Source organism: Vidua macroura, chromosome 2 (assembly GCF_024509145.1).
Source record: "Vidua macroura isolate BioBank_ID:100142 chromosome 2, ASM2450914v1, whole genome shotgun sequence".
Classification (NCBI taxonomy): Eukaryota; Metazoa; Chordata; class Aves; order Passeriformes; family Viduidae; genus Vidua; species Vidua macroura.
Window position 1 is genome coordinate 112654515 of NC_071572.1, and position 22707 is coordinate 112677221.

At 46.3% G+C, this 22707-nt stretch overlaps 1 protein-coding gene across 1 annotated transcript; it reads right to left on the reverse strand.

The window, feature by feature from the left end:
* Positions 1-204: 204 nt before the first annotated feature.
* CD2 (CD2 molecule) lies at positions 205-10894 on the reverse strand. Its single transcript, XM_053970622.1, has 5 exons — positions 10828-10894; positions 7716-8012; positions 5074-5340; positions 3019-3138; positions 205-2059 (listed from the first exon to the last, which is right to left on the reverse strand). The coding sequence occupies exons 1-5, from the start codon at positions 10886-10888 to the stop codon at positions 1851-1853; spliced, it is 954 nt and encodes a 317-aa protein (XP_053826597.1). The 5' UTR covers positions 10889-10894; the 3' UTR covers positions 205-1850.
* Between the last annotated feature and the right edge of the window lie 11813 nt (positions 10895-22707).

Below are 22707 nucleotides of genomic sequence, written 5' to 3' on the forward strand. Positions count from 1 at the left end.
CTGGCACCACAGGACTCCAGCAGAGCAGCTGTGTTCACCCACACCAGCCTGAGCCCACCAGCTCCTGGCACCCCAGCACCTCCCAGGGATGGTGTGACACCTCCTGCATCCCTGCTTCTGTGGCTCAGGGACCAAAATGTTTTTGTTGCCTCCTTTGTATCAAAGTGAGATACTGAAGTACCAGCACAGCTGTGAGCTAAGATCCTCTGCACCCAGTCTTCTCTTTATTTATTCAGTACGGGGATGTAGCATATGGTATGTTACAAAATAAACCATGAAACATTTACCAAATGCAATTTTAAATAGCAAAAGCCCGAAAATCAGCTGCAGAAAGCTAAGGCAAGAGAGCAAGTGGCACTCCCAGGGCTGTTCCCGCTGTCGGAGTTCAAGTGAAGTGACAGAATTCTGGAGGAGGCAGAGGCTTCCTTTTCCTCACAAGTTGCCTCCTTGCCTTTATACCAGAAGATAAAAATAGTCGTATTTTGCAGGAGAAACAAAGCATGGCTGTTTTATCTCCCCTGTCACCTGTGGGATAGGCCAGCCTGAAAGAGGTATTGGGTGTTCTTTTGCCAGACACATCAGCTGGCTGGCTGGATGTCTCATGTAGCTCTCTGCTCCTTTACCTGCCCTGCCTTTTACCCCAGATGGGTCAGAGCACCCATGCAGACCCTGCTCTAAACCAGGCCTGTGCTCTCAGCTCCTCAGCTGTCCTGCAGAGGCAGCTACAGACACCCCCAAGGCCCAGAGGAGCAAGCAGTGTCCAGCACGTGGAAGATGGTGCAGGTGCACTTATTGCAGTCCAGCTTCTCCCTTGGGGATGCAGATCTCTCAGCAGCTCTCTATCATGCCCTGGTTATACCTGGGGTGCTACCAGCAAAATCAAGAGACGTGGTCCCTCGCCCTCAGCAGGAGGCCCTGAGATGTGAACCCCTGACAATTCAGACAGTGCCACCAGTAATCCTACTGGCTGGCAGAATAAAGGTTTGTTTTATTTGCCCAAAAGTCACAGAAAACTGAGCTGAAACTGTCCCTGAAGAGGCTGTGTAGCACATTCTCCTGGCCCTTGTCAGAACAAAAAGGCTTCACAGAATGTTGTCTCACCCACCCTTTGAAACCCCAGTGCTGGAGAACCTCTCCAAGAAATCTCTCTCAGTGTTTCATTAAAAATAAAAATAAAATACTGACCTAATTGCTGCAATTCAAGCCTACAGTTTCTTTTCTAAACACAGTGGAGAAAGGGAAAGGGAGAAAAGGGAAAAGTTCTCCCTTTCTCATTTGTGTTTTTCCGACACAGGTCCTTCAAGGTTCTCATGCGTCCTTTCAATATTTTCTTCTCTACATTATATGAAACAAATCCTTTCAACTTCTTACAAATATTTAATTACATACAACTAATTTTTGGTCCAGGAGGCCATGTATTTGATGCTGAAGCCACAGAGCTGTCCTAATGTGTAGCAGGAGATGAAACCCTGTAAAATCCATAGGTCCATTTTGTCTTAGTAGAGCTTTAGCTTCTTCTTGGTGAAAACCATCCAAAAAGCACGAAGACAACAAGGTGCAGTAAAAGCAAGTGAACCACAGAAAGACACAGTTTCAGGGCTGAGTGCTCCATATCCATATCCTAGCATGAAGACACCCATGGAAGAATGGCCACAGGGATGAATGCCCATCACCTTGAGTCTCCTCGTCTCCATTTGGTGCTGTCTCTAATTTTCTGCAGTGAAAGCTGCCTTTTCGTAGCTGAGCGTTACGCGGGGCTGGGCGGGAGGGGCTCCTGGCTGTCGGAAACTTTCTTTTCCCAGCGCACGGTGGAGCAGAGAGACCAGCATCCCTCCTCCCAGGACGTCTGCTCAGGGCCTTTGTCTCGGGAGGTTCGGAGTCCGTGGCTGCGTGCGGGGCCGTGGTTGGGGCCGCGGCTGCTGCAGCTCCTGGGGCTGCGGGGGCAGCGGCCGCTGCTGCACTCGCAGCTGCTTCGGGGTGGGCCTGGATGGAGTCTGATGCAGCTGCCGCATCCCCCTCTCACAGTCCATGGGCAGAGTCTGCATCGCTTGCTCCTCCTCTGCAACAACACAAGGACCCCACAGTAATGCATGCACCAAGAAGTCAAAAATGTCCTTGGCCCCAAGCAAGAAAAGGCCAAATATTGGTTTTTAACCCGCCACTCTCAGGTGTTCCTGCTGTCCCAGTGAACAGCAAAATTCACCTCTGCCTGCACTTCCCAGGCCAGCATGAAAGCTTTTGGCTGCCTGGCAGAGGTCAAGGTACCTGGAGCATTTGGGGCAGCTCTGCCGTGTCTTTTGGGGGAACCAGCTTTATCAGGGAGGCCCCAGTAGACATCAATGGATACCCCCAGCCTGAGCTGCTCTGTCCTCTTTTGGAGGCTAATGAAGGGAAAGTGAAATCTAACCCCAGGAAGCAACACCAAAGCACTCTGCCCTGCCTTTGTCTGTGCTGGGATTTCCAGACTCCTGGCAGCCAGAGATCCCTTTTGCCAGCATTAATTTTCACACACAAAGAAGCAAATTCATACCGACTGACTTCTGATCACTGACTCATCATTTCTGAAATATCACTCATCTTAACTTAGGGATTGAGGGATTTTCCTCTTGAGACACTGAGTTGGCCTTAAACTCACAGCAAACTCTTTCAGAGAGGTTAGTCACCATAAAATAATCACGAAAATATTAGTTCTCATTTTCTCAGACTCATTTTCTTAATTCCTGCTGAATCCAGGCCCAAGAACTGAGGATATGGTGTCACTGCACAGCTGATGCAGTGGTCTGTACCACTCAAAAGAAAACAGCCATAATGTAAAATAATGCTCAGGTGGCTTTCTCAAAGCACATATCAGAAAGTGAGGCTGGCAATGCCAGCTGATCTACACAGATTCACCATATGCTCACCAGTTTATTGAACATATCAGGACAGAGAATGCTCCTGACCACAGGGCTGCTGTCAGTGGGAAGCTCTAATATTTTAGGTTGCTGGATAGCAAAACAAAGCTTCTTAAACACTTACCATAAATGTAATTCCTTTTTGTTTTCTTCCTTCTGATACAATAAATAAGACAAATCACAAAGATGACAAAGAAGACTGCACCTCCTGCTATGCTTAAGATGAGATAAAAGTCCATCTTGCCTAGTTAAGGGGATGAAAGAGGATGTTAGATGGAAAGAAATAACTTGCACAACATCTACTTAGAATTCTGTATTTTCTTCCATTGACTGTAAAAGCAGAGCAGTAGACACCCCACCCTTTGCCTTTTACTTGTATACAGCAGAAAGTTGCTGTTCCTCATTGTTGAGAATTTTAATTGCTCCCTGATTCAAGTTCTGCAGAAAATTAAAACCAGAGCATTCATGTGGGCCAGCTCACTGTATTTAAATTGCCACTTGTTTTAGTCGCCAGCATTCCACCAAGGTGTCTTTTGCTTTTTCTGTGCCTGTTTTTCCAAGATGAGTGCAGAGAAGCCCAGACAGATTCACATATAAATACACTTCCATGAAAAGCTGGCTGAGCTAAAGCCCACCTGAAATGAACCTTGCCTGTAAAGGTCAAAATTCAAGGTGACTGGCCTCAAATGCAGGACCAAGTATTTACAGAGTGCAGCAGGGTTAGAAGGAGGTTTGACTGCAAAATAAGGGATTTTTAATCTACTATGGAGCTGGCAGAGTCCTGCCACTACACAGAAAATTTGAGAGGTATTTAGTTTGGATAGGAAGAGTAGTGCTCCATGGTCTTAGGGGGTTTTTGGTGTCTGAGAAATGCTATGTTTGTACCTTAAAGATTGTTGGCATTTCTCTGTTAATGATGTGACAAAAGAACCCAAACTCTCCAACTCAATTCACCCTGTGAAAAAAGAGCGTTTCTTAAGGGTGAGAAAAAGTGAAATCAAAATTGTCTAGGCGATGGCCGATATCTGCCCATAGCAGCAGTGCAGGCAGACCTGTGCTTGCCTGGCTTGAGTCCTGGCATGGGCAGCTTCAGCCAGCATTTCCTCATCCAGACAAGGTGTTTGGGATAGTCTGCCCTGTCTTAAACAGAGCTAATCCAGCAGCACGCTTTCATACCTGGTTCCAAAGTCCATGCCACATCCTGCTCGCCTCTTCCCAATGCTAACATCAACGGGACTGTGCAGTCCATCAGGTCAGGCAGCAGCGAAAAAATACATTGCTTGGCTATTTTTGAAATCAGGAGGATTATTCAGGAGGCAACAGCTGCACAGGAGAGCAGTGGCCATCCTGTCCCTCAGCTCTTTGCCCTTCAGTCAGAATTAACAGACCTGGGATCACTTCAGTAAAGCCTTTATGCCTTAAGGCTTGCTCCCTCCCTTCTCACACCATGGGCTGTCCTTCAGACTTGGACTTTCCCTAAATTCACTGCGGCAGAAATAGGTAAAAATTGGAAATACAGAGCCAGCTCTTGTAAGCCCCACCCCCCAACTCTCCACCAGCTCCAGCAGGAATGCAGAGTAAGAGAATGCTTCAAGCAGAGCACACGTGGATAGGTGGGATGAACCCAAGTCTGTCAAATTCAGGGGCTTTTCCCTAGCACTGCACTGGAATTCTGGACTTTGAACTGAGCACCACACTTAGTGTCAAACCAGTATGATCTGTCCTTTGTTTGTGCCTTAACTTGCAAAACTTTTACGTGGGAGGATGACAACTGTGATGACTTCTCTTGACTACTGAACCATTTTCATCATGACTCTCCCCATTTAAAATGCAATCCTTTCAGTCCTTTTGCTGCATGCGTGGTTAACTGAATAGGAAAACCATGATACATTTGAGTCATGCTCATCTGACCCGTGTAACCCCGAAGAAAAATCCTCCATAACTTCCCTCCTGATTTCTAGGCCAAGCTGAAGAGTCCAAGCAGCTTATTTTTCCCCTTGTGAGAGAACTCATCCACACCCATGGGTAGCAGGCAACCACCACATCGATAGACATGATATGGAGAGGAGAAAAACACAACGGATTTCCCCACAGAAGGGGAAGAGCAAAACCCCTCTCACATCCCATCGCCCTTGGCAGTGGTCCACCCTAGCACATTCTGACAAAAGAGATTTCTCACCTGAGCAGTTAATTACTTTCTCAGCTATTTTTTCACTGACTTGGTTCTTAGCAACGCATCGGAATGTCCCAGAATTCCACCCGTGCCATTCCAGCATTGTTGCATTCTTTCGGATTTTTATGCCATTGGGTCGAGTCAGTTCTATTAAGAATGCTTCATCCTTGGCCTTCTCTTTTGCTTCATCCTTGGCCTTCTCTTTTGCTTCACACTTGACAGATACACTTTTATTCTTGCATTCAGCAGTGAGGATTGGCTGAGGGACAGGTTCTGAAAAAGGAGGGAAGGGACAGGCACATCTGAGAGAGTTTCTCCTCTTGAAAGGCTCTGCTATTAAGCAGAACAGAGAATTAACCCCAGATCACCAGCTAATGAGATCACAGAAGAATGAAGAGCAAATTAGACCTCTACTGCAGAAGTAACAAGGCAATAATATAGAAAATGCAGAGCAGCAGCCTACATAGTTGGCAGAGCTGGACACCAGGCAGGTGAGGGGAGGAAGCTGAGTCTTCAGGTGGGTGGAAGGGACTCAGAGCCACAGCCCCTCCACCTCTGGACCCTGTGTTTTGGTGCAAGTGAAGTTGATCCTGTTCCACCTGTGCCCATCAGGGAGAGATTTTCTCTAAAGCAGGGAAAACTATGAAAAGCTCCTTTTGATGCACTGTGTACTACCAACAGCATTCAGCAGGCACGACAGCACAGCATGGAAGGCCATCAATCCAGAATGGAGAGCATAAAACAGAGGTTATGACAGAAAAAGCTGATTTCTGTCTCTTCTTATGCCCTGCAAACAACTTGCTCCCTTTTGGTTCCAGTTTCTCTATCACTGGTGGCACTGAAAGAGGCAGAAAAGCCTGCAGGGTTTTCCTCAAGTAAGGGCAACTGGTAGGGACAGCAAATGAAAACTAATTATTTCTACCTCTAAGACCAGATAAACAAAAACACGCCAGTGCCACCTCTAGTTACAGGCTGAGTAAATTATGCAGCTCATAAATTCTAAAGGAAATAAGGACTGCTTATAGCACATGCAGTCAAGGCTCACACCACGACATCCACAGCCAGCCTTTCCTTGGTAAGCCCACTCCTCCTCTGCAAACTGGAACCTATTATTCAGGGAAACATCCCAGTGGGAAACATTGGAGTCCAGGTGCTGGAGTTGTGTGAGGATATCATTGGGACAAATTTTCTTTTTTTTTTTTTTTACAACTGTTTGTCCAGCCCTAGTAACAAAGGGCCAGCCTGGCTGACAAATTATTCTAGGACCCAACAGTTACTACAGGACTTCCAAAACCATGTGTCAGAGGTAATGCAACCTCTTGGCTGCAGAGGAAACACCCTTGACCTGAAATGAGGACACCCCAATGACGGTAGAGTGGCTTCAAACATGAGCAAGAAGTATCAGGCCCTGATGACTTCCTGAGTCTGTTTACAGTAATAGCTCCCAAAGCAGTGAGACACCCTCACTGCTCAGCAGCTGTTAGACACAGGGCCTCCCATTGCACAGAAACCCTGCTAAAACCATTCCAGCTGTCACTGCTGCCTCAATAAGGCATCATTGCTGTAATCCCAGCTGGTGCCACAAACTCAAGATGTTGGTAAAGGTGTGCATGATGACTGATGAAGGACAGGACAAAGCCATCCCCTTATTGGGGAAAAAAAACCCACGCTCCTACAGCTTAGAGGTCTGGAGATGTCACAGCAGTTATGAAGGAGCAGAATAGCCAGCTCCATCATCCCTACTCACCCCAAAACCTTTGGGCTGCTACTGCTCTGATCTCTTAGGACAAGATACAGCACAGGAATGGAGGCTGCCCTCATGCTTTGAGCCCAAGCAGCTGAAATCCCCAGGTGTGTGCTTAACTGTGCTTCAAAGAGCACAGTCTTCGTATTTGTTGTGTTGCAATGATAGGGTTTGTTGTGCTGTGCTATGCAATGATAGGGTACGGGAGTCTTCTTCCACTGCAAATTCAGCTCCTATTGTGGTTTATCTCAGGAGAAGTGACTGCTGGATATTTTGCATGTTAGAGCAAAAATGGAGTGGGATTCCATTGCCAAATGCAAGCATTTAGTGCCATCTGGACTCCTGAGCTCTCCTCAAGGGGCTGGCAACACAAGTTGCTCAGCTTGCTGGACCAGTGGCCAGAGAACAAAAATCATAACTCAGACCCCATAAAATGGCACTGGAAATACCCAAAACCCACAGTGCATCAGCCACAGCTGTTCCCCACATAGGCTGCTGTGGTCCTAACAGAGGTTTCTGGAAGCAGGATGCTGCTGGGAGTCCAGTCCCCTCTCAGGGTCCCACCCCATCTTAGGGTCTTAGCACTGTTTGTGGTGCTGCAGTAGGATTGACCACCCTCACCCTGCTGTCAGTGTGAATATGTTCACAGCTGCTTTCTTGGGCACAGCTAGAAACCTGCTGGCTGACAAACAGGGGAGCCAAAAAGAAGCCAGGGATTTGAGGCCATCAATCAGAGCAAGAGAAGGGAGAAGAGAGGCAGGCTGCTGTGAGTGGCAGGAAGAAAAAGGTATGTCCTAGAGAAGTTGCCCCACTCCTAATCAGAAAGGAGGGAACTCAGTAGGAAAGACAATACCAAGTCTTGTTCAGTTGTCCTGGGCATGGTATGGGAAAAGCAAAAACTCACCCTGAACAAAGAACATTATATATTCTTCTGCCTTCAGTTTTCCATCTTTCTGATAAACCATCACTGTGTAGTTTCCACTGTCCTCTTTCTCCACGCGCTCGATTTGCAGAGTCCCGTTTCGGAATATGGCACACCTGCACTGGTCCTTGTTCACAAAGTGCTTAGCTTTGTTATCTTTGATCTGAATCAGCCTTTGTCCCCCTCTCCTCCATGTTGCCTCGTAGATGCCCCCAGGAGCAGTGATGCTGAGAAGAGCTGTCTCATTCACCGCCTTGTAAATCCAGCTGGTGCTGAAGCCTGTTGAGGGAAGCACAGCCAGCCCCTCAGTTGTCTCCAGTAGTCCCCCAAAAGGTTGTCATTTGCTGTGCCACCCCCTTCCTGAGCTGCCTAAGCCTCTCTGCTTTACTGATGCCATCTTCTTCCCCTGCTCCAAAATATTTCTTGATTGTTCATTAGATAAATGCCAGCATCCAATTTAATTCTGAGAGGCAAGAAAGCTAAGAGCCCAGCTTTCAAAAGCTGAATCTACACACTGGCTGACTTACTTGGAGTGACTCTAGATGCCATTCTAGGCCAAGTGAATGGCCTCCCATTCAGTTTAACATGAACTTAGCCCTTCCTGAAAAGAAGATCACTTCTGTGTTTTGCACATGGCACAGGCTGGTACCCAGAGTGCCCATCACTGCAAACATTACTGCAGACAGCAAAAATAGTCACGTCCCTGAACAGCAGAATCATTTCAGCCACCCCAGTGACAGCAATGATGATAATAATGGTAGCCCATGTCAAGCTGTGAGTGAGTGTAAGGCACTGAACTGGAGGCACCCCCACAGCAGTGCCCCCCATTCTCCCATCCCAGTTACTCTGCCCCACTGGAATGTAGCCACTTGATTTTTCTAGCATAGGATCCTGGTGGGGCAAGTAAGGCAGGAAGACATAGCCACCAGCATCCTGTGGGGCTGCAGGAGTCATTACAAGAAAAGCTATTGCCAAAAAAAAAAAAAAAACAACCAAAAATCTTTTCTCTTCCTTTGATTCCAAGTCTCTTCTCCAAAACAGTGAAGAGTAGGAGCTTCCCAAAGGTACTGTCAGGACTGAGAAGCACCTGAGCATGGGGCTGCCAAAGGGGATATTCACCAAACATCCTCCATGTTTCCAGCAGTGGGGATGATGAACTCCTGGAGCAGTGCCCGGGTGCTCTGCCCGCTCCGCTCCAGGCTGCTGCAGCCACTGTCCTTGCAGGCCCCATTTCTGGCGAGCCAGGACTTGGGAAACTTTGCTGGGAGGTCATTTCAAGTGAGGAACTGTCCCCACCCCCGTGGCAGGTGGACAAACCTGCAGGAGGAGGGCGAAATCTGCGTGCAAGTGTCAGGTGGGATAAGCTCACTGACACCTGAAGGCACGTGCTCAGAGCCTCAGCTTATTTCGTTTGTCATTTTCTTGTGTTCATTCCTCCTCAATTTACAGGGTGAAGCCAATCAGCAGGAGGAGATTTCCCTTCCCATCACCACACAGAGCTGATTCTGCCCTAATTTTATGTATTTTATGTATTTTTTTCCCCCACAGAGAGAAAAACCTGTGTTTATGCATATTTTTATTACAGTCCTTCATTCCTTGTATCTAGGATAATGATAAATGGCACCACAGAGGGGAAACTGAAACCCAGTGGCTATTTCATTAAACTAACAATATTAGAGATAATCAGAGAACTAAAATAGCATGCCTCTGCAACAAGAACATTAATGCTGTAGTGCTTCTGGCAATTCACCAACTCTAAAGAGAGGTTGTTCTTTCAGCATTGCCTTTCTTGCAAGGTATTTGATGTATCTAATGAAATGTCCTGAAATAAAGCTATCAACTAATCAGCCTTGGAAGCAGCTATGCCCCACACAGATGACACTACACATTGTACCCAAATATTTGAATTCTGATACTTGCTTCTGCTCAGTCATGAACAAGTATTTAGAGCTAGTAATAGGATTTCTTTGCACAACAGACACTACTTAGATTTTTCTCTCTGAAAGTAAAGAAAAAAAAAAAAAAACAACCTGAGTTTTCAAGGATAATTCAATGGCATCTCTAGATATTGATCTGATCTCCACAGTCTTTCTGGTGGAAAGCTGAGTGTCCGACACGTATGATACTAAAAATCTGTTCAGCTAATGAAACAACACTTCTGATAAAAATGTCAAGTAAAATGTGCTCCAAAGGGCAGAAAGGCTTTAACTCAGAGACTACAGCTCACTCACAGTCACGAGAAAGAGTTAAAAGAAAAAGCTCCCATAGTAATTTTAGAGAAGGAAGGAACTCTCTGAAACAATTTTCCATTCAAGGGAATAATCCTTATTTCTGCTGGGGGAAGATGTTTTATAGATTGTCTACATAAAAAGAAGAAATCCTTATTTAGCAATTAATTTTGTTCTGAAGGAAAAGCAAAGCATTAAACAGCCATACATGCAAACTTAGTGGAATGAAACAGAGGGGAAAAAAAATTGTGCAGGCTTGTATTGTCTCCATCTCTTAAAACCTTCTCTAATCTATGAGTTAACACCTTAATTAAGTTTTTAGATTAATATTTTAAAAAATAATGAGAACAATAATATGCAAAATATAAAAAATATATGTAGTTGCTTGCTGTTTTCACATCTTAAACTTCAGCTCCACTGAAGACATGGAAATATATCACTCTTTTAATATTTATGGAAGAATATAAATTGCACTTTCAAAAGATTTGCACATCTTTGATAAGAAAAGGAAATTACACATGATAATGCACAGTGAACTGGATCTTTAATGTAGTACAAGCTGCCTCGAGGGCAGAAAGCAAACTGTATGCTGACATCTCTCATTACACATGTGTCAAATTAAGGCTCATTAACTTAAAACCAAAACTCTTTACAGCTTATTATTATAACTGGAATAGGAAACTCAGGTCCTGCCCTCCCCCTGGCTGAAAATTAAATCAAATAATAATAGCAATAACCCAGATGTCTTCACTCATTGGAAAAGTGGAACAAGTTTCTTATCAGTAGCAGCCCACCAAGTTGTAAATGCTTTAAAATACAATTTTAACATCAGCCCAAAAGAGCAAAAAACTGTAAGAAAAACTCACATTTTACAGTGGGAAATAAAAGCAGCAAGCACTTGACTAGGAAAATCCTCCTAAAGTTCATTTTCAGGGTCAGAAAACATCCAGTGTTGCCTTGTCTAGTGTTAGCTCCTGGCAGGTGAAAAGGTTTTCTGCTGTGAGCAAGCAGTGATGGGACATGTCGGCACAGCCTTTGTGCCCTCCTCCTCTCCTCCAGCACTTCTCATTTCTAGCAGAGGCGGAAATAAGCCTCAACAGAGTGTTTTGTCTGCATGGAGGCAACATGGAGACACAGAGAAAACGGGCACTAAAATGCAGGAATGCCCTGGGGGTTTGTCCACCCAGCTGGAGGGACAGATGGGGCCCTTGTCGTCCGCAATGCTCACCTGAAGAGCTCAGTTCCAGCACCCACATGCCACCATCCTAGTGGGAGGGATGCAGTTTTTGGGTGGGGGAGTGATAGGAGTCCTAATTCTCCCCCACAGCCTCAGCAGCAGCAAGGGGAGAGCAAGCCCAGGAGCCCCAGTGAGGAGCAGGTGGCTGTTGGACAACACTTGAAAAGGAGGCACACTTCCCTTGGAAACCACCAGGATCAGCTTGGCATCAACATCTGGTGTATGAGGGGCTGGCCAGAGGCACAAACGCTTCCTGCAGGCAGGGCCAGGCACTCCAGCAAGCTGTGAGAGGGACGAGCATGGAAGGGGGTGAGAACACTGCCATGATCAAGCACAAACCAGCCCTGAAGCTGGCTGATGTGGGAAAGACGGCAAGGAAAAAAACTGTGAGGAGTTAGGTCCAAAAACATGTGAGAAGCTAATAAAGTCCTTATTCCTGATTCCAATAAGAAACAGATGGAGTGGTGAGGATTTTGAATCTTATCCTCACCAGCATAATTCCTCTGCTTCAGCAGCCACTGAAATCTTCTAGCTTTTTGTCACAGATGTAGGCCAAGAAAGAAGACAAAAGAAAATCTGTGGCACTAGAAATGTACAATAGTACATAAACCTTGGTTGTTCCTTCATGTCATTCCTCTTCCTTGAGGTTAAAGGATGGTCTTGTAAGACATCTCCCCTTCTCCAGCTTAATAATTTTTTACTTGTATTAATGAGGTGAAAAAACCACTCCTTGCAGGAAAACCTAGTTTTTCTTCCTTCTTTCTGCTACTGTTTCCTTCCAAAGAACACACAAAGGAGGCATACACAAAAGGAGAGAGGAAGCAACAGCAGCAAGATCACATTTCTGTGCCTGACCTCCACCCTCTGTGGCAAGAAACAAGCTGAGGGCAGGGACTGCCACACTCAGGTATCTCCTCAGCCAAGCAAGCTGTGTCAAACTCTTGGACACATCTGCTTCCAGCCCCAGCACCTAAAGAAATTTGGGCAAAGGTGGCAACCCTGATTTCTTCTCAGTTTTTGGAAGATTTTTTTTTTTTGCTGGATCCATCAAGCAGAGCAGAGGGAGGCCCAGCATGCTGAAACCATTGTCCATGCTCTGCTCAACTTTGTCTCCCTTCATCTTCAGGGAAACATCCCTCAAAGCCACCTCCTGCTTCCAGGGTACCCCTGCACATTGTCTGTTTGTTGGTATGTTCACACTGCCAGCACACTGAGGTGGGAATTGTCATGGTAAAAATGAAGTGCAAATGGAAAGATGTGTGCCTGTGTGAGTGTGAGAAGACAGGCAAAGCTCCTTAGTGGTAGAACCAGGTGTAAAAGTATTCCCTGTATTCATAATGAAGGCCACTACTTCCAGTTAATCAGTTTGGCATGCCCACGTGCCACACACAATCTCCTAAACTCACAGCTGAACTGGGTCACACCAAAAGCCCCTATGGTCCAGCAAACCAGCTCACCAAATGTCCTGGTTGCTGTTGGAGCAACAAGCAGGCAGGAGCAAGAACCCATTCGTAAAGGATATAAAGTGTCTGTTCAAAAATGACCTTACTGTGAGCCGTGAAGAAGCACATGAGAGAAAGGCTGAGGGCTCAATGGCTGATGTCCCATGGTCACTGGACACCACAGAAGTGACACCAGGCCTTGGTATTCCTGAGTATTTGGTGCACGTGCACAAAATCCACTTGCAAGACTCTGAGTAATGAAAGCCAAAAGCACAGCCAAACCTGCATCACTCACCTGCAGCAAGAATTCCCCATGAGATCCTGGCACGTGCATGGTCTGTCCCAAAAGCAGCCCCTGAAACCTCCTGCACCATCAGACCCAAATGGAGAAAGACAAAGCAGCCCATGTCTCTAAGCTCAGTCTTCCTGCCAGATGACAACTGGGGAAATGTCAATATTCTGCCAGTTTTAGCCTTCCCCTCTTGAAAAGCAAGGCAACATCATGCTGCAGTCCTGACTGGGCTTTGATCCCCATTTTAGAAGCAGGATTTTTTGGAAGTTACTTGGAAGGAAGCACTCTAAGTTGTTGCACTGACATCTCTGTTTTCAAGGAGAGCCCCGGGAGAAGGCATTGAGGAGAAGGTGCCTGAAGGTGTCTCTGGAAAGCACAGCAGCTCTGGGCTGCTGCCACAGAGGAGCTCTAGAAGCCAGCATGTACCTTCAGAGATGTGGCATGGCATAAACATCCTGAGAACAGCCACAGCAGAGAGCACTGGCAGAGCAGCCCCTGCACCAGCCAGAAATGCGCTCCAAGGTGGAGGGAGTGGCACAGAGAGAGCTGTGGCTGGAGCTCCGTGTGGCCACAGCCCAGACACTGGCCCAAGCTGTGCTGGGCAGGACAAGGTGAGCTGTAGATAGAGTGCTCTCACACTTTTCTCCTCGCTGCAGACACCCTCTCTTTTCACACAGGAGGTAGGACCACTGGATTAAATAAAGTCAGCTGGAAAAGCCGGGCAGTGATAGCAAAGTAGATGTCTCCCAGCAGAGCGCTGCTAGGCCTGGTTCAATTAGGCCTGTCCTTAGCATCAAGCTAAGGATGCTGGAGCCCTGTTTAGCCCATTGCATTGCTACACATCCCCATCTTCTGACACACAGGGGAGCAGAGGACTGAGCACAGCCACGACAATGGGCTGTGTCTTTGCACATCCTTGCTCTCTCTCTGCGGCATTGTTTCCACTGCAGAAGCCACAAAGCGCTGCACTCGTACATTTGCTTTTGTGGCTTGCTCTTTCCTCTACACTTCTGCTCTTTGTAAGACAGCACACAGTTTCCTCACAGGGAATGTAAGTATACTCACATTTCCTTGTAGAGGTGACAGAGTCCCCCACATCTGAAAGCAACATCTCAAGAGACAATATGCAGCTGTTCCCAGCTCTAAATTCTCAGCTTAGCGATGAGCCAATAAACATGCGTGCCTGAGGCTTATTTAAAAAAAAAAAATTATTATAAAAAATATTGTTATTTGATCTACTAGAAAAGGAAGACTACAAAAAGTAGATTTGCAGCCCATCTGATAGTTTGTACCATCTTCTCTGGTATGAAACTTTGGTTATAGTAAGTGGTACTTGCATGAGTCAGACACCCTGCACTGAGCATCACCCAAGACCTTCACACTTCTAAATCTCTCACCAGGCCTTTGATAAGGCACAATGTGTGAGGAGAAGAGCAAATGTGATTTTAATTGGAGTGCCAGATAGGTAATATGTGGAGGGGAAGCTTTGGGGAAGGGTAACTTTACTCTTGGGAGTTCTCCTGAGTTTGCACCCTGGCCTGCAAGACTGGGCTCCATCTGGGTTGCCCTGGATGGCAGCTAAGGGCTTCCTGATGGCACATTCCCCCTTACTGTAGCTTTCTACAAAGCAGGAGGAATTTTGGGTAGTGCCTGGAGCAAGGAAGAAGCAAAGTGAGCCCTAGCAAGGGGCGTTGCCCTGCACTATGAAATGCCAAGGAACTGCTGGCTCCCACGTAGAGTTTCAGCCATTTGGTTGATGAAGGACACATCCTGCCTCCTCTTCACTTCTGCCTTACACAGGGCCAAGAAAGGAAAAACTCCAGCTTGAGTCAAGTGGTGGAAACATGAAGATCAATAACTCAAAATAGAGCTTTAGCCAAGGGTTTGGCAGGGATGCTGACTCAGTGTCTCAGAGCTAACTGAGAGCCCCGAGTTGCCTATACACAATGGAAATCTTCCAGAAATAGTGACACACACAAAGTATACTGATACTGAAAAAGTTGTCTGCACAAACTTTTTCATCCTTCTCTCAAGAAAAGTAAATTAACGTTTTCAAACCATGAATCATGCAGAATTGTCCCCACCTGATTATTTGAAGAGACACGATTCCCCTGTGATGTCCATAATGCCACATAGAATATTCTGAGGTGGGTGGATCCACAAAGATTACCAAGTTCCTGTTCCTGAATAGGACAGCCCCAAGAATTACACTTTGAGCCTAAAAGCATTGTCCAAACAATTCCTCATCTCAGACAGACTTGGAGTTGTGACCACTTCCCTGCTGAGCCCATTCCAGTGCCCCAAAAGCCCCTGGGAGAAGGGCCTTTTCCTGATATCTAACCTAAACCCCCCATTCCAACACAGCTTCATGCCATTAAACCTTTAGCCCCAGGTGTTCTCTCTCAGACACATTTTCTTCTTTTTCAGCTGTAAGCATGTGTCAACGGCCAAACCTCACCAAAAATACCCTTTATTTCTGGTCTAAAGGAGCATAACCCCCTTAGACCAAGCAGTCTGTGGTTCACAGCAATGACTGAGGCTAGAGCAGATGGCAGCATCCCATCAGTTATTCTTGCAGATGGTGCATTTCAGTCTTGCTGATGATTTCCATCATCTATAATGGCCCTAGATTTAGGACCTAACTTTCAGCATCTTGTCCTAGTAAATTCAGTGACATTACTAAAGCTGCAAAAGGTGTTGGCTTGCTGGCATGCTGCAATCAATCTGTCTTATACAAGAAGCCAGATAAATGACCATAAAAGCCTCTTCTAGTCTTGGCAGTGGTAAATACACAAAGACCTGTATTAACTACAATGTGCCCCTTCATCAAAAGAGAGTGGATGGACTAGCTGCCCAAGAAGGATAATAGAAGAACAGCTGCTCCTAGAAATACATCCAGGAAAGACAAGTTGTTGCTAGCATCTAAGTAATCTTTTGGACAAGATCTGACACTCCCCAGAAACCATCAACTTAATAAATGCTTGCATACCTGATGTTTTGCACAGTATTTTATTCTACTACAGTACTATAAATTCAGAGAGGAGTGAGGGACAGTTGGAAATGGGCGGGTGGGAGGCTGAGAAGTGATGCAGGAGACAAGCACAAACCACTGGATAATACATTTCAGCAGTAAGTGCATTTATTCCTAGGAGTGGCCTTTATATAGTTCCCACAGACAAAGGGAAGTCTTCCCTTCAAATGCAAGACATTGTTGGCATTTCTCCTACTGGTGCAGCCCCTGGGGGGCATGTATGTGGGCATAAAATTTCTCTCCTCCTCAAAGACCTTGCCTAAGCCTCTCTGAACATCACTCTGGATCCTAAAAGTGTCTGTAGTTTATTTATTAGACAGTGGACATGTGATAGCAAAACAAAAGGCCCACTATGTGGCCTTATTCATACATATGAGGAGGTTCGGCTCTTATTGTTGGGAAATTAAGATGCAAATGTCTCAGAAACATCTGAATGACCTGTTAGCACAGTCTTGCTGCTGCTCTCTGAAGCAAGAAAAGTGCCCTGAAGATGCCCTTACACAGATGCCCTTTGCATAGATGCCCTTTGCCCTTTATCAAAATTTGCAAGAGCCAAGAGATGCAGTGAAAATTCAAGTCCTTTCCTGCTCAGAGCCAATCCTGACATCAGTTCAGTTTCCCCTGCTTCTTCTCTTGTCCTGCAAGTTTCCTATGCCCTGTGAGCCTGGTTTTGGCCTCTCTGAGGTTTGTTCCTATGTTTAAATGCATCACCTCACCTAGTCCTGCCAGGTAGCAACATCAGTGTGCAGGGACAACAGAGTGGCAGGATGGGCTCAGCTCTGGGGCCAACACCCCACATCTGCAACAAGAGCCACACCAGTGTTGGCAAAGAGCTTTTTCCACAGCAAAGGAAAGCACATGCACAAAGCTGCCCATCTTTCTAAACATTTACATCCCAGACCTGCTGTTGCCTGCAGGAAGAGTAATGGCTAAGTGCTAAGTCATTGCATTTCTGAGAATTTCTGCTTTTTAAGATCTCAGTAAGGCAGTGCAGGATGTTCTGTGAGATGCAGATGAGCACCTGTTCTGCGTGCTGCACTGGTGGCAACTTGTGGCTTTCCACAGGATTTCTACCAGGGCAGTACTTGCAGCCCTTTTGTTGCACTCCTGACAGTCAGATGGTGTCACCATTCTTTTCAGCCATCCCTTTACATTTCCATCATGGGAGAGCAGCCTTTTTGTTAATCAATGTGTCTCGTGTTTCCTACATACACGGCTTTCAGCAGCTCAGTAAAAATTTGCTGAACTTCAGCGGGCACTTTGCAGAGCAGGAAGTTTACTGTGCAGCCTCAATGGAAAGTTACTGTGCCCTCGCAGATAGGATGCACTGGCTTAGAACCACAGCTGCCATGGTTATTTGTGTTATATTGGTATTCCTTTAAGCTCTTCAGCATCAGTAATTCAGTATAAAAACAGGCATCTAGTTTCCTCTTATGCTGAGGCTGTTTAACCATTGGGACTTTTTAAGATAGATGAGATAAAATTCATGGCAATGTTGACTCCTCCTGATAGTCTCTCCAGCAAAGAAATGACTTTTCATCTGCATCTGGTTCTCCAGAGAAAGCTATAAACAGATCTTTGTATTGGCCAAATAACAAAGCTTTAAGCACTCAACAAAAGGCAGGGAAAAAAACTCCTTATCAGACACCAAATCATCTGAAGAAAAAAAGTCCCAAACTCTCAATAGCTGGGCAGAAATGTGTACAAAGAGAAGCTGAAGTTGCACAGCTTTCCCCATGACCTCCTATGGCAGCAAGAGGAATCCTGGCCCAACTTGTGCACAAGAAGGAAAGAGAGCTGGCACATTCTCACCTGTATTCAGGGTACCCAAAAGGCTGGCTGGAGTCCTGCCTTTCCATCACCCTTCTCCCACCTCATCTAGCAAAACCCATTCCAGAAAGTGTCATCAATATAAAAATGCTGGAAAGGGTTTGCTAGAATGAGGAGGCGGAGGAAGAAAAAAAGGTTATTTCCTGTTTGCTGCTATCAGATTTGGGTTTACTCCCCTTCTTGGGCTTAACAAAATTAGCACAGCACATTCCCTGCAAATGGCTCAGGAGAAAGATAGAGAGAAGAGGGGAGTCCCTGCAGCCCCAGGCAAAGCATCACTCGAGGGGGTCAGTGGGGATGTGATCTACCACTAGCAGAGGAGTGCATCTGTCTGGGGAACATCATCCATGACAAATGCCAGGCAGAGCAGGTGTGAGGAGAAAGCAACAGCAGCTGCAGCTTTCTGGAGAAAAACATTTTATACTGCCTGAAGAGCTTGCAGGATGATGGAGGACAGACCTTGCCTGAGACCCCTGCAGCCTCCCCACCTATTTAAGGGAAGAAAAAGCATCTCTGTCTACCATTACTCACCAGCACTTCTGTACCCTCAGTCATTAAGCCCGTGCCCTTTCTTCCCTTTGGATCCTGCACAGCAGTCACTGGATCTGTGTCATCACCCCCTTCCTCTCTCTGTCCTGTCACGGTTCATCCTGACACAGCAGAGACACAGCACCAGAGGCTGTCCCACCCAGCAGTGCTGCTTCTCCAGGCTCAGACTGTCCTACCCAACAGTGCTGCTGCTCCAGGCTCAGACTGTCCCACCCAGCAGTGCTGTTTCTCCAGGCTCAGGCTGTCTCACCCAGCAGTGCTGTTTCTCCAGGCTCAGACTGTCCTACCCAACAGTGCTCCTGCTCCAGGCTCAGGCTCTCCCACCCAGCAGTGCTGTTTCTCCAGGCTCAGGCTCTCCCACCCAGCAGTGCTCCTGCTCCAGGCTCAGGCTGTCTCACCCAGCAGTGCTCCTGCTCCAGGCTCAGACTGTCCCACCCAGCAGTGCTGTTTCTCCTGGCTCAGACTGTCCCACCCAGCAGTGCTGTTTCTCCTGGCTCAGACTGTCCCACCCAGCAGTGCTGTTTCTCCAGGCTCAGGCTGTCTCACCCAGCAGTGCTGCTGCTCCAGGCTCCGTGTGCCCCCTCGGGAAAGCCTCCACCAGCTTCTCCAGTTGGCTCCAGGTGAATTGAGCTGACATTCACACACCTTCCTCAATGAGTCACCTGACACATCCCTGAATCCCACCCCTGCTGTCCCAAATTCCCTCGCCATTGGTTTGCCGGTTGTTTCAGAGGAGAAATCTGATGCCCATTGCTCTGTGATTGAAAGCTTTCACAGGACTGCAACACAAACTCTTAGTGCTCTTTGCTTCAAGTCATGCTGTCAATGGCACTACTGCAATTCTCTTCACGCAGACAAAAACACCATCACAAGTTCTTTTTCTTTCTTTTTTTGTTTGTTTGTTTGAAGATACCTTGTTGCATGACTTTCCAGTATCGAAAAAAAAAAAAAAAAAAAAAAAAAAAAAAAAAAAAAAAAAAAAAAAAAAAAACCAACAAAAAAACTTTTGAAACTGCTTTGCTCCTTAGTTTAGGGAGAATGTGTTTTACCCTCAAAGAGGAAGTTGTATAAACTAAAGATGAGACAGCAGTGCTGGCTGGAGGATAGGCACCCAGCTGTATTTCTTTATCCCATTTGCATATGATATGGGAGTAGACAATCATTCTCTCCAACACACTGCATTTGCAATTCCAAAAGATTTGCTGAAAACTGCCTCCAAGTAATTCTTGGCCTGTAATGCATTTAGTTTCTGTAGTGTTAGATAGTACTAAAACTATCAGTAGCCATCATCAGTTTTAAAAATTCTGCATAGAATTTCCAATAGTAACTATATTTTTATTAGCTATAAAACACACACTTTGGACTATAGTCCCATCCAGTATTTTATCATGGATATTGGCTAAGTGTGACACAGAATATGCTAACCAGAAAAATAGATCAATTTAAAAATAAGCTGACATTGGCCACCCATATTTTCTACATCTGCAGATGGGAACTTTCCTTATGTTAGTGTTTGGCACAATGAGCAGACCACAGCTGTACATGAACTTGCAAATGTAATGAATGATTTTATACAGTCAGTTCCTACTGTCCTCGTGGCTGATGGGAGAGTGGGGGAACCTCTGCTGCTTGGAGTTGAAATCCCACCTCAGGCAGGAAATACCTTCTTGAAGATATGATGCCATCAGCATGCATAGGCAGAAAGACTGCTGCACTTCCCCATGGTCCTGCATAGCCCAAAGAAATCTGCTAATCACACCAAAGCTAAATTAATCTTGTTATAATTAACACAACACCTGCCAGCAAGGACATGCAGTGATAGGACATGGGGCAAAGGCTTCAAACTGAAATAGAGTAGTTTTATATTGGGTATCAGGGAGAAATTCTTTTCTGTGAGGGTGCTGAGGCACAGGTGGCCCAGGGAAGCTGTGGCTGTCCCATCCCTGGAAATGTTCAAGGCCAGGACAGGGACCTGAGCAACCTGGTCTAGCGGAAGGTGTCCCTGCCCACAGCAGGGCTGTTGGAATTAAATGAACTTTAAGGTCCCTTCCAACTCAAACCTTTATATCATTCTATGATTTGCTTGCTGCAAAAGTGCAAATGTCTAGAAGGGCTTAGAGCCTTCTAGGTTCTCAGTAAAGACAGCCCTGCTGTCTCCAGCCACATCCTCTGCCTGAGGAGGTGAGTCATGTAATCTGGCAGAGAGGAAATGCAACATTTACCCTGAACAAAACTGATGCAGGACGCAGTGGTTGTCAAAGGTCCCAGGCACTGAGCAACCTGGCAGAAGGCACAAACAGTATCCAAAGACTAATCCAAGCTTCTGCAATGACACATCATGGAATTCTGCTTCCACCTCAGACAGAAATGGGTGGTGCTGCCATTCTTGCCCACTTCTGTTACCAGTTTTGGGTGTTTACCTATGGAAATCTGTGGGGCATCTCACTCCTGCCTGCCTGGTGGTGATAATACCAGTTTGGATTTTACAGCACCACCAGAATTTGCTGTTTCATTTTAAGAAATGGCTTTAAAGATGTCTCTCCATGACACTGCCTGCTACAGGTTCATTACACATGAACCCCCTGTTTGCTTGTTTTGAAATGAGCTGTAATAATTCATAAAAAGTGACATGAACTTACCATGTACATGCCTAAAATCTAGAGGGTTTTTTTCATCTACACAGAGATTTCTATCAGAAGTTCACACAACCACTGACCATTATCAGTTTTGTCTATCTGCTCTCAGACTCACCAGCCTCTAATCTTGTTGTCTCTATAGAGTTGAGGGTGACAGGGAGGGCTGGTCCTGCAGCTCCCCATGAACTGCTGACTCTTGTCCTGGTGTCTCTGCTTCTGTGCTGGGCTCAGGCAGCACCCCAAGGGCTACCTACACAACCACAGGGACATCAGGCACAGCAGCCTGTGGTAGAGGTTGAGAAACAAAGCACTGTTTCATTACTGGGATGTGGGGGCTTCTCTGACATGAGAGTTTTGTGGGGATGAGTTCATCCTGGGTGCTTAAAGAAGTCTAAAGGGATCCTTCCATTTTCTCTGCTCACTATTCTACAACACACTTCTTGCTTGCTTTTGCTTTCACTTTGATCTTAAGTCAAGTAAGTTCATTCTCTGCTCCCCTTTTATATTCATAAATGAAATTAATTACATGATGAAAAGATTACATATTGCATTTCATGTCAGTTGCTGCTTAGCACATGCCACAAGCAAACTCCTCTCTTCCCACCATGAAAGATTGACATGGATACAAATCTCAACCTCTATTCTGTACAGTGCTACAAACCACTGGTGGGAGGATATCACATCCCAAAACATCCACATTTCCCACAGAGCAGAGCTCCCCTCCTGCCAGCACTTGATTAGCAGAGGAGTGGAAGCTGCACTACTCCCAGCCTTGCCCAGTCATGACCAGTGGCCAGAGGGAATGATGTGGTGGTCAGTTCCCATCACCTGGAAAGCACCAGCTCCCCAGAGGAAGCCACCTGGAGGCACCCTGGCACCAAGGAGTCCCTCAGCAACCCAGAGAAGGCAGGGCTGGCATGGCACAGCCTCACCAAAGGCACCAGAAGCCCCAAAGAGGCAGCACAGGCACCTCTGTTCCTGGTCAAATTCCTGATAGCACCACCCACATCCATACCCTGTTCTCCTGTCAGACCCGGGCTGGAAAATGTCCCTGCTCTTTCCTGGGAGATGCAGCACCACAGCCAGACTGGAAAACACCTGGAAATTCAGGCAGATGGCTCCTCAGAGTGCTGGGTTCATAGACTGCAGGGCAGCATCACCCATGCCAGTCACACCAGTGTTCCAGGGATAAACCTGTTCTGGTAAACTCCAGGGGTTTGATAGGATCATATCAGGACATTGCTTTTACCCACAATCTGGGCCCACTTGTCTAAGGGTGAGAACGAGCCACCTCCTCCTTGCAAAAGGTGCAATGCAGTCCTGCATCCTCTCTCACAGCTAAGGTGGCTTAGGTGTCACAAAAATTACAGATGGATAAAGATGGGTAAAGCCAGACCATCACCCTGCATCCCTGCCCTGCAGCTCGCAGCTCAGGCACCAGAGCAGGGCTTGGTGAACTGCTGGTGCTCATGGATGTTCTTACACATTAACACACACATTCCAACAGGGAATTGTGTGACATCTTGTGCCACTGTCCTACAGCCTCTCCTGGGGTGGCTTACAGATGAATGTCCTCATGATCTCTGTGCCCTTGACCACCCAAGTCAGCAATAACTTGTTATCACCTTTCCTTTATTTGGCTGTACATAAATTTTAAAGTAAGTCTGTACTTCCTGTAAAAACCAGAAAGAAACAATTATTAAATAACAAAACTTAAACAGGTCCGAAA

Coding starts and splice junctions, on each gene's coding strand:
- CD2 (XM_053970622.1), bottom strand. CDS start 10,888: ATGAACTTTAGGAGGATTTTCCTAGTCAAGTGCTTGCTGCTTTTATTT. Junction 8,013..10,827: donor TTTATTTCCCACTGTAAAAT/GTGAGTTTTTCT, acceptor TTCCCTCAACAG/GCTTCAGCACCAGCTGGATT. Junction 2,060..3,018: donor AAAAAGGAATTACATTTATG/GTAAGTGTTTAA, acceptor GTGTTGTTGCAG/AGGAGGAGCAAGCGATGCAG.